Genomic DNA, 15,667 nt, shown 5'->3' on the forward strand with positions numbered 1-15,667 from the left:
GAGACCTGATATAAAATTATGAGAGGCACAGATAGGGTGGAGAGTCAGAATCTTTCTCTGAAGGTAAAAGTATCAAATACTAGAGGACTAAGATGAGAGGGGGAAAAGTTCAAAGCAAATGTGTGGGGCAAGCTTTTTGCTTATAAACCACAGAGAGTGGTGGGTGCTTGAAATGTGCTGTCAGGGTTGGTGGTGGAAGCAGATGTGATAGAGGCATTTCAGAGGCTCTTCGATAGGCACGTGAATGTGCAGAGAATGGAGCGATGTAGACATTGTGCAAGCAGAAGGGAATCAGGTGTCACTAACTTAATTAGTTCAGCACAACATTGTGGGCTGAAGAGCCTGTTCCCGTCCTGTTCTATGACTCACTTCCCTTAATATGCAAAAATCTATCCATTTCTGTCCACAATATAGAGAATGGGCCTCTCCAGCCCTCTTGGGTAGAGAATTCTAAGGATTCAACATGTTTCTCCTCACTGCAGTCCCGAATTGCCGACTCCGTATTTCGAGACTGTGACCCACTTGACGTGGACGAGATGGACCGAAGGTTTCTGCGATCCCATGGTTCTCAACAAACTGGTCAGGGGAAACAACATCGACTCTCTCAAGTCCCGCAAGAATCTTGCGGGTCTCCTGATCTTCCCAACTCACCTACAGTCTGTGCAAGACTTGCTAATATTTCAAAAGCAAGGGACAAAAATTTGCATTTCTGAGTGCCAAAATTGGCAGATGTTGTAGCAGTTAGTGTAACGCTATTACAGCGCCAGCGACCCGGGTTCAATTCCAGCCGCTGTCCGTAAGGAGTTTGTACGTTCTCTCTGTGTCTGCGTGGGTTTCCTCCGGGTGCTCTGGCTTCCACCCACATTCCAAAGACGTCCAGGTTAGGAAGTTGTGGGCATGCTATGTTGGCACCGGAAGCGTGGTGACACTTGACGGCTACCCCCAGAACACTCGACACAAAAGATGCATTTCACTGTGTGCTTCGATGTACACGTGACTAATAAAGAAATCTTATCTAATTAGTGACTTTGGCACAGAGCATCAGATGATGGTTTTGCAGATCAGTTAACTCATGACACTTCAAATATAAAACTTATTGTCAAAGTACAGGTTCAGGGAAAACATATCCTTTGGTGAGGAAAATAAACTACATTTACACAGCAGCTTTAATTTTGTTACAAGAGGCATTTGGTCAAAAATTTACATTGTTCTAAAGGTGACTAAACGCTCAGTCACCAAGGGAGGCTTTAAAAGAACTTTGTGGTCTTGGGAGGGATTGGGGACAGAATTGGAGAGCTTGACACTTAAGTTACAGCTATTAATCATAGGGCAAGGGTGGGGGAGTGGACTGTGCCCAGCAGGCCAGAACTGGGGAACACAGATTTCTTGGAAGGGTTATGGAGAGGATGAACAGTTTGTGCAATGGAATGGAGATGACAGAGGCACAAGGCAGTGGTGTGGGAGGGCTGGAGTTATCGGCATAAAGGATTAAAACTTTATTTGCTTTAAAAGGGAATTAAAGTTTCTTTGCACCCACAAACCAAAATTTGGTTCTAAGCAAATGTAGCAGTGATTTGCATGGGATACTATCAACCACACCAAATTCCATCCACGCTCAACGTTGTAGATTGAGAATCTCACTGCTAACACCGTGGGGGGAACCAGAGATCACCCATTTGAGCCCGAGCTGCTGAATTTTTCCAGCATTTTTTGTCCCGTTAGAGTCATCTGTCCGTCAGACTTTTTACGTAGATTTTCTATTCTCAACCCCTACAATCACCCCCTGCACCCCCTCCCCACTGGAAGGAAGCTAAAGGAAAAGGAAAAGAGGGCACTCTCACACATCAGGTCAGGCCTCATTTGTGAGAGAAACAGTAAAACAATTCAGGTCAATGATCAGAACCATCAAAACCTGTCACCTGATGAAAGATCACCAGCCTGATACGTCAACTCTATTTCTTTCTCCACAGATGCTGCCTGACCTGCTGAGTATTTCCAGCATTTTGTTTTTATTTCAGATTTCCAGCATCTGCAGTTTAGTGCTTTGTGACTGCCCTCACACTCAACAGTAGGGTCCACACATGGAATGATAAAGGGACCCTGAAGGCGCAACCCTTTTGCCACAACACTGACTTCTCAAGTCCATCACTGTCTTTTGGCTTCTTGTTGGGGGCGGGGGGGGGGGGGCAACGGGAAAAAAACATGTTGCTGGGTTGCTAAAGGTGGTGATCCAAAGCAAAATGTTGAAGATACTGGAAATTTGAAATAAAAACAGAGAAACACCAAGCATTTTCAGCACTTGCTGCTTTTATTGTTAAAGACAGTATTTGTGAAGATGAGGGATGCTCATCTGGGTGAACGGACCACCTCCCTAATGCAGACCCCAGGATCCCTCCAACAGGGTGTGTCTGGGCTGCTCTGAACACACTTTCCCAGGCTGGAAAATAGATGAAGTACAAACATGCAGATGCAAATCTCATCCTGCAGTTTAATGCATCCTCCTGTAGGCAGCAGGCTGCTAAACCTTCCTTTCTGCTTTCTAGACAAGAAATTCTGCAGATGCTGGAATCTGGAGCAATACACTAAACGTGCTGGAGGAATTCAGCAGGTCAGGCAGCATCCACTGAGAGCACGTACCACCAGACTTAAGGACAAATTCTATTCCACTGTGATAAGGCTATTAAACAGTTCCCTTATACGATGAGGTGGACTATGACCTCACAATCTACCTTGTTGTGACCTTGTACCTTATTGCACTGCACTTCCTCTGTAGTTGTGATACTTTACTCTGTACTGTTATTGTTTTTACCTGTACTACATCAATGCACTCTGTACTGACTCAATGTAACTGCACTGTGTAATGAATTGACCTGTACGAACAGCATGCAAGACAAGTTTTTCCACTGTACCTCCGTACAAGTGACAATAATAAACCAATACCAATAAGTAAACAGTTGACATCTTGGGCCGAGACCCAATGAGAAACGTCGACTGTTTATTTATTTCCCTCCATGGATGCTGCCTGACCTGCTGAGTTCCTCCAGCACTTTTTGTGTATCGTTTCTGCTTTCCATACGTTTTTTCTCCAAGACTTCATTTTGTGAATGAAACCACAGAAGTTTCCTACTCAAGCTTCATCTTTCCAAGAACTACAGAGCGTAGCCTCCAGTTCCCCGAACACTCTCTTCCCCCAAAAAGCAGCCTTACTCATCATGCTTCTTTCCTTTTTCCTGGTGGCTTCTGTTCTTCTTTCTCAGTTTCAAACTCTTGTGCAAGGGAGGGAGGATCGCATGTTAACTCACTACTTCACTCACTCCCTCGAGCTTGTGGCTTACACCACTCAAACATCTGTGATAAACCCTGCAAACCCTTAGTCATTTGGGATTCTCCATTATTCTCCTTTCACCAGAGGTCACGGGGCGATAAGGTGTTCAGGCTCAAAACAGAGAAACTAGTAGATCAGGAGAAATTATCTTCACCGACAGGGAAACTCATGACTAGACGGACACAAGCTTAAGGTAGCTGGCAAAGAATCTACAGAGCTGAAAAGGGAGGTTTAAGTTTACACAGCCAGTTTATATAGTCTGCGTTACATAGAACATTACTGTGCAGTATAAGCCCTTCGGCCCACAATGTTGTGCCAACATGTTATCCTGCTCCAAGATCTATCTAACCCTTCCCTCCCACATAGCTCCCCACTTATCTATCATTCATCTGTCTAAGAGTCTCATGAATGTCCCTAATGTATCTGTCCTCACAACCTCTGTAGGCAGTGCATTCCACGCACCCACCACTCTGTGTAAAAAAAACTTACTCCTGACATCCCCCTTATACTTTCCTCCAATCACCTTAAAATTATACCCCCTCGTGTTAGCCATTGTTGCCCTGGGTAAAAGTCTGACTGTCCACTCGATCTATGCGTCTTATCATCTTGTACACCTCTATCAAGTCACCTCTCGTCCTCCTTCTCTCCAAAGAGAAAAGCCCTAGCTCGCTCAACCTATCCTCATAAGACATGCTCTCCAATCCAGGCAACATCCTGGTAAATCTCCTCTGCACCCTCTCTAAAGCTTCCACATCCTTCCTATAATGAGGCGACCAGAACTGAACACAATACTCCACGTGTGGTCTAACCAGAGTTCTACAGAGCTGCAACATCACCTCGTGGCTCTTGAACTCAATACCCCGACTAATGAAGCCCAACCACCTTACATTATCTGATTCTCTCTATTCTGACCTTGGTCACGGGAAGAGTTCCTGTGGTGAGTAACTCGCATCCCAACTCCCCAAAGCCCGTCCACCATCTGCAAGGTTCAAGTCAGGAATGTAGCACTCCCAAGGTGCAGCATTAATCAGCCCAGATTTTCTTGTCTACACTGTAACCTTCCGATTCAGGAGCTTCCTGAAGTTGGAGAAGGAGCAAGGGTGGGAGGCCAAGTTGTTGGAACGTCCAAGAGGATGGAGGGGATGGCCAGCAGATCAGTGACGACAGGAATGCTGGGGTGGAGGAGGTTGCACACAGCAGCAGGAATGGGATGAGGTAGATTCTGAATGAAAACAAACATTTGAAAAGAGTGACACAGTGTTGACAGGGCAAAAGGACAACTGAGCCCAGGCCAGCAGGATAGATGGAGTGGAAGAGGAGGGAGAGAGAGTGAAGGGTAGTGAAGATATATACACACACACAAACACACACATTGAGGTACGGCAACTGCTCTGCCCAGGACCACAAGAAACTGCAGAGAGTTGTGGACACAGCCCAGCACATCACGGAAGCCAGCCTCCCCTCCTTGGACTCTGTCTTTATCTCTCGTTGTCTTGGTGAAGCAGCCAGCATAATTAAAGACCCCACCCACCCGGGTCATTCTCTCTTCTCTCCTCTCCCATCAGGCAGAAGATACAGGAGCCTGAGGGCACATACCACCAGGCTCAAGGACAGCTTCTAAGCCATGGTGATAAGACTATACAATAACTCTTAATAACCTTAATAAATAGATAACCCTTATACGATGAGATGGACCCTTGACCTCACAATCTACCTTGTTTGACCTTGCACATTATTGTCTACCTGCAATGCACTTCCCTGTAGCTGTGACACTTTACTCTGTATTCTGTTATTGTTTTTACCCTGTACTACCTCAATGCACTGTGTAATGAATTGATCTGTACAAACGATTGCAAGACAAGTTTTTCACTGTACCTCAGTACAAGTGACAATAATAAACCAATATACACACACATATACACTACATGTAATAGGGGAGTCTAGGCTACAGACAAGAAAGCAGAGATGAGGCAACAAACAAGACCTGTATTGGATGTCTAGAACAAAGGGTCGCTGATTAAGGATATCTGGATTAAGACATTGAGAACCGAGTGAGGACAAATTCTCCACTGAGATGCTGATGAACTCTCTACCACAGAAGGCTGTGGAGGCCAAGTCACTCCAAGTCATTTCAATGCAAAAGGATCAAGGGATATGGGAAGTGTGAAAATGGCTGTGAAATAAGATCAATAAGCTACGATGGAGGCTCAAGCACTGAATGGCCTACTCCTGCCCTTTTCTCCTAAGCTTGTGTTCCTATGTTTATTAAATATACGATCTTATGGAATGAGAGAGAGAGAACAGATTTGAGTCGGTGCATGGCTGACACCTGCTCCACTAACAGTCTCGTGTACGCAGGGCAAGAGTGAAGAGGATGAAATGGGGAAGGTAGGTGACGAGGATGTGGATAAGAAGTGAAATAAGCAAAATGGCAAAGGCCGAGGCAGAGCAAGTGTCCTGAGTTGAGGTGACGATGGAGTCCGTTAATAACTCCAGCAGTGGTTGAAGATAATAAGCTATGCTCAAAGATGTTGGGGGATTATTGCTGTTGTAAGAGGAGGGATAGGCTGGAAATGGTTGTTCACATTGCTGATGTAACACAATCGCACTGCCTGAACCGGCAGTCACAACATTTCAGTTGTATCTGAACAAGCATTTGAATCACCAAGGCATAGAAGACTACGGACCAAGTGCTGGTAAATGGGATTAGTATAGCTGGATGCTTGATTGCCAGCATAGACTTGGTGGACCAAGGTGCCTGTTTCCATGCTGTGTGACTCAAACTATACCTGTTAGTTCATGCATGGCTGTATCCACGTGGTCCAGATTCTCCTCAGAGTTGCTGTTGGTGATCTCACTGGTTGTGGAGTCATCATCATCTGACATCTACAATAGGGAAAAGTGCCATAATATTTAGTGGTTCTGGTCCTACTGAGATGATTATTTTATTGTAGTCTGAGTTCTAACTGTGACAAAGCACAAATCTTCATACAACACTCAGCAGGTCAGGCAGTATCTGTGGAAAGAGAAACAGAGATAATGTTTCGGGTCAAAGACCCTCCGTCCCCTTCCTACAACAGAGGGAAGATGGATTGAACAACCCCCATCTGTTTGACAGAACAGTGTCGTTTGCATTCTTTTGCTATTTGCCATGCTTAGAGCTATTAACTATTGGAACCAGATTCCTAGTCAATTGAATGGTCAGGTACAACGTTGAATGTTATGTTATACCACAAGACCCACAGTCAAACTTCAGTTTAGTTTTGGCCAGTCACAACCAGACTGCATTTGGAGAGTTCCACTGGGTAACTGTGAGCTGGGAAAGAGTAGAATCAACCATGGCTCCGCATCACAGCCACTGCCTAGTAACACCTCGCACATCGATGCTGTGAACAGATAGAATTAGGCTTGGCAATAATGGTCTTGCAGTGAAAAAAAGTGACTGCCATTCATCCTGCCAGTGGGGGAAAGGGATCAGAACCATATTCCAGCAAGGGTCAAGTATTTGGGAGAGGAAATTCAGCCAGGTCTACTCACGTACTTCTCAAAGACCTTTTACGTTGTACCAGTCAGGTTTGTGAACAGTGATAAGTACCACAGTGGAACAAAACATACAGCACCGTAATGGTTCAGTTACTGAGCTAGCACTGGAGGGAGGAGTTCAAATCTCAGCAGATCTCAAATAGCTAAATAAATTTGAAGGCACAAGAGACTGTAGATAGTGGAATCTGATGCAACAAACAACCTGCTGGAGGAACTCAGTGGGTCGAGCAGCATCCGTGGGAGGAAAGGAATTGTCGACATTTCGGATCGAAACCCTGCATCAGGACTGAGAGTGGAGAGGGGAGATGGCCAGTGTAAAGAGGAGAGGGGGGAGTGGCGAGAAAGGATTCTGAGGTGATTGGTGGCCCGAGGATTGGTGCAAGGTGACAGGCAGGTAGTGAATTTGAAATCTCAATGTTGGTCATGAAACTCTTAGACTGTTAGAAGATTACAGCACAGTACAGTACAGGCCCCTTGGTCCACAATGTTGTGCTGACATTTTATCCTGCTCTAAGATCTATCTAACCCTTCCTTCCCACATAGCCCTCCATTTCTCTATCATTCATCTATCTACCTAAGAGTCTCTTAAATGTCTCTAATGTATCTGCCCCCACAACCTCTGCTGGCAATGCGTTCCATGCACCCACCACTCTGTGTAAAAAAAAAACTTACCCCTGACATTCCCCTTATACCTTCCTCCAATCACCTTAAAATTATGTCCCCTTGTGTTAGCCATTGTCGCCCTGGGAAAAAGTCTCCGACTGTCCACTCGATCTATGCCTCTTATCTTGTACACTTCTATCAAGTCACCTCTCATCTTCCTTCTCCAAAGAGAAAAGCGATGTTGTAAAATACATTGGGTTAAATAATTCCCCTCAGGAAGGAAATCTGCAATATCTACCCGGTACGGCCCACATGCAACTTCAAACCCACTGATAAACTTTAACTGCCTCCTCAGTTAGGGAAGGATGATTAATTCCAGCATTGGTGGCAACTTCCGCAGCCCACTTGTGAATAAATAATGTGACTGAGCTTCCAGATGGCAGTTTAAGTCTCCTTCCCACTCCAAGTTTCAAAGAATTTCAATATCCTCAAGGAACACCATTTCATCTTTTAATTAGGCAATCACAGCCACCCAGAGTCAGCCTTCGCAACTAATAACAAACTTCCATCTTCTCAAACAGCAGATGCTGGATATATTCTTGCTGTCAATACTTGCACCTTTTGGTTCCTTCTTGTCACTTCCATTCCCTTTATCTTTGAAGTATCCCTCTCATTACCAGATTAGGAACCTAAATCTTGCCTTTTGTCTCTTTGTTCTTCCACTATTCCCACACTCCGTTTTCCTTCACTCTGGACTCAAAAAGCAGATGAAAAGTCATCGACAGGCGGAGTTAGTCCTGCTTCTGCCTTGGAAGTGCTGCCTGGTTTGCTGAAGGCAGCACAGACATGGATCAAATCCAAGACATTCTTGGCTCACTGCTCACCCACAACTGTGGGGAGAATGTTCACTCATCCAGAGAACCAGACAGAAGTCTTTCTGGGTCTTCAAATTCCTAACAAACATCCAAACAAGTTCCCACTATTTACCTCATTGTAGGAAGAGCAGGCTGACAACATCACATCTTCAGCATCGAAGTACTCAACGTGTGACTCAGACAATGAGATGTTGCTCTCCAGGGATAACTGGTTGGTCAGCGATGCGTTGTGTGTAGTCTGAAGATGCTTTATAAAGAAAAACAAACATTAGCTAAATGCGCCATGAGCAACTTCCCCACCTACAAATCACATCTTGGCCAACCATAACCAGGTTGCATTTGGAGAGTTTGAATGGACCTCAGGTGCCACTGAGCTGGAGAAGGTGAAAGTCAACCGTGCCTCCATATCCCAGCTGCTGCATGCCGACACTGTGGCAGGACAGGGAACAGCACTTATGATTCCCATCACCCAGATCCCCACCCACCACCTCAAGTAGGCCATCCACCACCCACTACCTCAAGTAGGCCATCCAAGACCAAACCTCAGAGAGGGTTAACAATCATACATGTTCTGCTACATGAATAGGCATCTTATTTGTTTTTTCAAGGTAGTGTAGTGGTTAGTGTAACGCTATTATAGTGCCAGCGATCTGGGTTTAATTCCAGCCGCTGTCTGTAAGGAGTTTGTACATTCCCCCCTTATCTTTGTGGGTTTCCTCCAGATGCTCCAGTTTCCTCCCACATTCCAAAAAGACGTATAGGTTAGGAGCTGTGGGCATGCTATGTTGGCGCCGGAAGAGTGGCGACACTTGCGGGCTTCCCCCAGCACATTCTTAATGCAAAAAGATGCTTTTCACAGTGTATTTCGATGTATATGCAACTACTAAAGATATCTTATCTTAAAAATACACTGGTTAAACTTGATGGATTTGTAGACTCTCAGTGCAGAGGGAGACCCACATGCCTACAGTAACCCCGTGAAAGAACTACTAATCCTGTTATTGAGAGGAAGGCAGGGAGTCATTGGAGGGGTGCGCTGTGGTGGATGAAGAGAAACATTATGTCACTGCAGGTTGTAATAATCTGGAATTCACTAATTGAATTTGGTTCCAGAAGGGAATTGTGTGCCCCTAAAGGGAAAATTTTGCGGGACTCCAGGGAAAGAGTTCGGCTATGGTGACAAGTGATAGCCATTTCGGAGAACTGCCACTATACCAATGAACAAATGGCCTCCTCATACTCTGAACACCTAATTCCACCTTGACAACAGTAGCTCATCCACTTTTATCACAGTTCATCTTCCGCCAAAACCCTCATCTCTCAACTACCAACATGCCCAATGCATTTCCACCCAGTCACCCTTCTTCTGCCTAACATCAGCCCGAGGTCATCAATTCACTGCCCTTCCTTGCAGTAGGTCCCACTCACCCAACACCCCAGAACTCCATCAATCCTGCTGGTGTATGGTCATAGAACAGTACAGCACAGGAACAGGCCCGTCAGCCCAGAATGTTGTGCCAAACTAATTAAAACAGTAAGTAAATACCCAGCTAGTCCCTTCTGCCTACACAACTCCATATCCCTCCCACATTCGTGTGCCTATCTAAGAACCTCTGAAACGCCTCTGTCATATTTGCCTCCACCACCATCACCCCGGCAGCACATTCCAGGCACCCACCACTTTGTAAAAAAAACTTGCTCCGCACACTTCCTTTGAACTTACCCCTTTTCACCTTAAATGCATGCCCTCTAACATTAGGCATTTCTACCGTGGGAGAACGATACCAGCTGTCAACTCTATCTATGCCTCTCATAATCTTATAAACTTCTCTCAGATCTCCCCCCAGCCTCCTCCATTCCAGGGAAAACTGGTTTGATTTTAAACTATGGTTGATTTTAAAATTCTCAATCTGCTTTTGAAATCCTGTCCATGGCTTTTCCCTCCCCAATTTCTAATCTGCACGACCATTCCTCTCTTGGATCTACATTCCTCCAATTGTCACCACATTTCATTGCTCCACTAGTGACAGCCATACTTAGAGCTGCCAAGCTTCTCACTGAACCTCTCCAGCTCCCTTTAAAATCTTTCTCTTTAAGCATTTATGGGAACTGTACTGATATATTATTCCGGCAACATGCTGACAACACGTTTAATCCAAACACACTAAAACAAAGGATCGAGCAAGCTTTTCAAACAATGGAGCACATGACCAAAAATCTCATTGACCTTAAATCAGTTAAATAGAAGGGTTGAGCACTGATAAGTGACTGCACAATTCAAAGTCAGCAGCAGCTAATAATGTTTATCGAAAGGTCTGTGGTGAACTTGGAAGGGCATTTCCCAGGTGACAGGTACCAGTTGTTAATCCTTAAATCAACAACCGAAACTGATTCAAAATCTCTGCATCACCTACCGAGGGCAAAGTTATTAGCTAGCTGATAAGTTGCAGAGAGCAGAGCAATGGCAGTCCAAGAGTTGTGTGGGTTAATCTTAACAATTAGAATTGGTGTTTCTCAAAGTACAGAGCGGAGTCACTTGCAGGTATGCTGCCTCATACCTCCAGTGACCCAGATTCAATCCTGACCTCCGGTGCTGAGTGTGTGGAGTTTGCAATGTTCTCACCCTGACCCGCTGAGTTTCCACTGGATGCTCCAGTTCACCTCCCAAAGAGGTGTTGGTTGGTAGGTTTATTGGTTACTGTAAATTACCACAAATGAGGATGGGTTGCCAGAGAATCAGGGTAGACTTGGTGGGCACAAGAGAGAGAGAGAAAATAGTTTACCGGGAAATAAATGGAGTGATGGATTCGATGGACCAAATGGACTCTGCATCATAAATTTCTGTCATCTACTCGCCTGTATTTCCTTACAATGTAGAGAGGCATTCAGCCCATTATGTCCACACAATCCAATTGGGAGCTCTCCAACCTAATAGCACTTCCCAGCTCTCAGTCCACAGCACGACATACCATGGCTCTTTAATCGCTTACCCATGTACAAAGCATAAATCGAGTGGACAGTCAGAGACTTTTTCCCAGGGCAAAAATGGCTAACACGAGAGGGCATAATTTTCAGGTGATTAGAGGAAGGTATAAGGGGGACATGAGAGGCAATTTTTTTTAAAAAAACACAGAGTAGTGGGTGTATGGAACACACTAGCAGCAGAGGTTGTGGGGGCAGATACACTAGGGACATTCAAGAGACCCTTAGATAGGCACATGAATGACAGACAGATGGAGGGCTACGTGGGAGGGAAGGGTTAGATAGATATTAGAGCAGGATAAAATGTCGGCACAACATCGTGGCCCGAAGGGCCTGTACTGTGCTGTAATGTTCTATATTCCATTAACTGTGTCCACCACCTTTTCCAGCTGCGACTTCAGACCCCCAGCAACCACTGAAAGGAAAAAAGTTCTCTTAAATCTCCACCTCCTCCAACCCTTCCACCAATCACCTTCAATCCATTCTCCCACCTTCCTCTCCTTGGTAGTTGACCTCTCCAAATAGAACCAGTCCTTCCTCTTCGTCTTCTAGGTTGGTCATAACAATTCATTTTACAACAGTGTTGCCGAGTTACACAACACTCCCACCACAAAAATTTCCTTCAGAGTTTGCACAAAGTACAAGTCCAGCCCATCCAAACGTTCCTCATTAGAAAATCTCAAAAGGCTTAGTCCCCCTACCAAGCGTGTTGCTCAGTTCTTGGAGTCACTATTGGCATGAAATACATTATGTTAATTTGAAAGCATCAAACCAGAAGATCAACATTCTTACAGAAACTAACCCAAGCTTCTTGTTTATGCAAGACAAGAGGAAACCAAAAGCAGCTAGAAAAAGAGTTGTATTTCTGCAGAGTTTTCACCTCCTTTTCAGGACATCACAAATTACTTTACAGCAGTGACTACAGCCATAAAGTACTTTGAAGTGTAATGTAGAAAACATGGTTGTTAATCTGTACACAACAAGCTCCCACAAATATTCACTCAAGTGTACAAATTAGGAGCAACAAACAATCTGCTGGAGGAACTCAGTGGGTCGAGCAGCATCCGTGGACGGAGAAGAATTGTTGACTTTTTGAGCCAAACCCTGCACCTGGACTCAATGTGGAGAGGGGAGGTGACCAGTATAAAGTGAAGAGGGGGAGGTATGAAGTAGGAGCTGGAGCAGGGCACACAAGCCTGTTATGCCATTCAGTAAAATTGTAGCTGCTCTGACTGTAACTTGACATCTGCATTCCTGTCTCTCCATGGTTAACTTTCACACCCGTTGATCAAGTACCTACCTCTGCCTTAAAAAAATGTTCAAAGACTCTGCTTTCCACACCCTTTAAGGAAGAGAAAAAATTGCACCTCATTTCTCTCTAAAATGGGTGATGCCTTATTTTTTTTAAACATTGATGCTCCCACAAAAGGCAACATTCTCTCCACATCCACCCTGTCAAGTCATTTCAGGATCTTACATGTTTCTCATATGGCATGGAATGAGTCCTTTCAGCCCATCGTCTATGCCCATTCTCAGATTAATCCCACTTCCTCACTTATTTCCCTGTAATTTATTCCCTCTCACATGCTCATCAACTCCTCCCCACCCACCCACACCAGGGGCAATCTACAGCAGCAATTAACATACCTATTGGCACATATTTGGGATGTGGGAGGGAAGCAGTGCATCAGGGGGAAACCCCACGTGGTCACAGGGAGAATGTGCAAACTCTACACCAGTAGTACCAAAAGGTCAGGATTGAACCCAGTCACTGGAGATGCGAGGCTGAAGCACTACCTGTTGGACCACTGAGCTAAACTCGTCTTTAAACTCCAGCAGATACAAAACTAGCCCGTCAAATCTGTCCTCAAAATAATCTCCTATTCCAGGTATCAGTCTAGTGAAGTTTCTCTGAACCACTTCTAACCCGTTAACACTGGTCCTTAAATAAGGAGACCAGTACCGTATACAGTACTCCAGGTTTGATTTCACCACTGCACAGTATAATTGAAAAGCGTTACCTCTACTTCTGTATTCAATTCTCCTAACAAAGAATGATAACACTGTTATCTTGCCTAATTACTTGCAGTGCCTGTATGCTGACCTTTTGTGTATTAAGATGTGCAGATCAACATCTCAGAGCAAATCTCTCACCCACTTAAATAGGCTTTTAAAAAAAATTTCCTGCCAAAATGTCACATTATCCCACACTATACTCCATTTCTCAGATCTTTGCCCACCCCCCCCCCCCCCCTTAAGCCATCTACAGCAGCCTTTTTAAATTGCAAACAAAACATTTATAAATGACCAGTTAAGAGCCAAATATTGGCCAGGGCATGAGGGTAATGTCCCTGTGGTTCATCAAAACAATGCCACAAGTTCCTCTGTGATAAAAACAGAAGATGCTGGAAACACTCAGCAGGTCAGGCAGGATTTATGAAAAAAGAAACAGGTAATGTTTCAAGTCAGAAATCCTTTGGCAGAACATTAACTGCTTCTCTTTCCACAGAGGCTGTCTGACCTGCTGAGTGTTTCCAGCAAATATTTTTGGATTTTATTTCAGATTTCCAACATCTGCAATTTTCCCCCATTGTCATGAGAACTTGTGTCCTTTGGAAAATAATAGGATAAGGCAGAGCCAATGTGGACTATGAAAGGGAAATTATGTATGACAGATGTTAATATTTATTGAAGCTGTAATTAGCACAATAAATGAAGGAAAAACCATGAAATTCCAGAACGTTTTCTGTCAGGTGCCACATAAGAAGTTATTAAAGAAAATTAGAGCATGAGGAATTGGGGTAATATGCTGGTACAGATTAGTAACTGAATGGGAGCGCAGATTAGGAATAAATGGGTCCTTTTCAGGCTAGGAGGATGTGTCATTGGGGCCCTGACTGTTTATCTGACATCAATGAGTTGGATGAAGGGATCAAGTGTAACATATCTAAGACTCTGATTGTGCAAAGCCAGGTGGCAGTAGTTGCTGTGAGGAACATTCAGAGGCTCATCGGGGGGAAGAGAGGCAGGGTAAGTGAAGAAGCAAGGACAAGGCAGAAGGGATATAATGTAGAAGGAGTGTGGCATGTTTGCTTTCATCAGCCAAGGAGTTGGAACACCATGTTACAGTTATACAAAATGATAGGCCACACCCGGAGTATTGTGTGCGGTTATGGTCGCCACACTACAGGAAGGACATGGTTAAGCATGAGACAGTGCAAAAAAGGATTCACAAGAATGTTACCTGAATTCAAGGGCTTGAGTTATCGAGAGAGATTGGATAGGCTAAATCTGTTTTCTCTGGAGCAAAGAAGGCTGAGAGGTGACCATGATAGAGCTATACAAAATTATGAGAGACAATAGATAGGGTAAATAGCCAGAGTCCATTTCCCCATGGTAGGTCTAAAACTATAGGGCATAGGTTTAAGGTGAGAGGGAGGAGGTTTCTTTACAATATTTTTATTAAATCCATGAAAACAAATACAGAGTACATGCATCAAAAAAGAAAGTAGAAATACTACTGAATACATTGTATTAAGTCATACTTAGGATTACAATACTCTAAGTCAATAATCACATATAGTAGTTAGTTAATAAGGAAAGAAAAAATTGAAATATTTTATTACAAAAAAAAATCTACCCCCACTACCAAAACCCGAAGCTGTTAGTTAGAAGAAACAGCAAGGAAAAACCTTAAAAAACGTAACAGTGTCAGCCAATATCTGCATTTTAGTCCCCAAATCAGAGATTTTGAAAATAATTCAAAAAGGGTCCGGGAGGAGGTTTAAAAGGAGATCGGAGGGATAAATATTTCACACAAAAAGTAGTTGGTATCTGGAATGAGGACAGGTATTTGAATGAGAAAGGCATAGAGGGAGATGGAATTAAAAATCAGTCAAGTGGGATTAGTACAGATTGGCAACGACGTGGGCGCCCGAAGAGCCTGTTACTATGCTGTGCAACTCTGACACTATAATGCAAGGGGACAGAATGGCGACAGATGGAAAGGAATCAGTGGGACCGAGGTTTTTTTGTATACAAATCATTAAAAGCTAAAACGCAAGTGCAGCAAGCATATAGGAAGACAAATGATACAGCAGATTTTATTGCAAGAAAATGAGGTTACAAGGGTAGAGACTTCTTGCTCCAACTATATCAGGCCCTTGTGGAATCTGGAATATTGGGTAAAGATCCAAAACAAATTTTATAAAATCTCCATGAATCTCTAGCTACGTAATGTTCTACCCGTAATTTTATGCTCCACTGAATCAAGAGCTTTCACAAGGTCAATAAGACAGTTGTAAAATTTATTTTGGCTTACTCAATTATTTAAAACTAC

General features: G+C 44.0%; 1 protein-coding gene across 2 annotated transcripts in view; it reads right to left on the bottom strand.

Moving 5' to 3' along the window:
- LOC127582930 (oxysterol-binding protein-related protein 6-like) overlaps positions 1 to 15,667 on the bottom strand; it is a 101,114-nt gene that overhangs the window by 26,111 nt on the left and 59,336 nt on the right. For both annotated transcript variants that reach the window (XM_052038588.1, XM_052038586.1), the window contains 2 exons: positions 8,459 to 8,593; positions 6,115 to 6,211 (listed from right to left, as the gene is read on the bottom strand). In XM_052038588.1, the coding sequence (XP_051894548.1) occupies positions 6,115 to 6,211; positions 8,459 to 8,593 (232 nt within the window). The remainder of the gene's footprint in view (positions 1 to 6,114; positions 6,212 to 8,458; positions 8,594 to 15,667) is intronic.

Source organism: Pristis pectinata, chromosome 25 (assembly GCF_009764475.1).
Source record: "Pristis pectinata isolate sPriPec2 chromosome 25, sPriPec2.1.pri, whole genome shotgun sequence".
Taxonomy (NCBI): Eukaryota; Metazoa; Chordata; class Chondrichthyes; order Rhinopristiformes; family Pristidae; genus Pristis; species Pristis pectinata.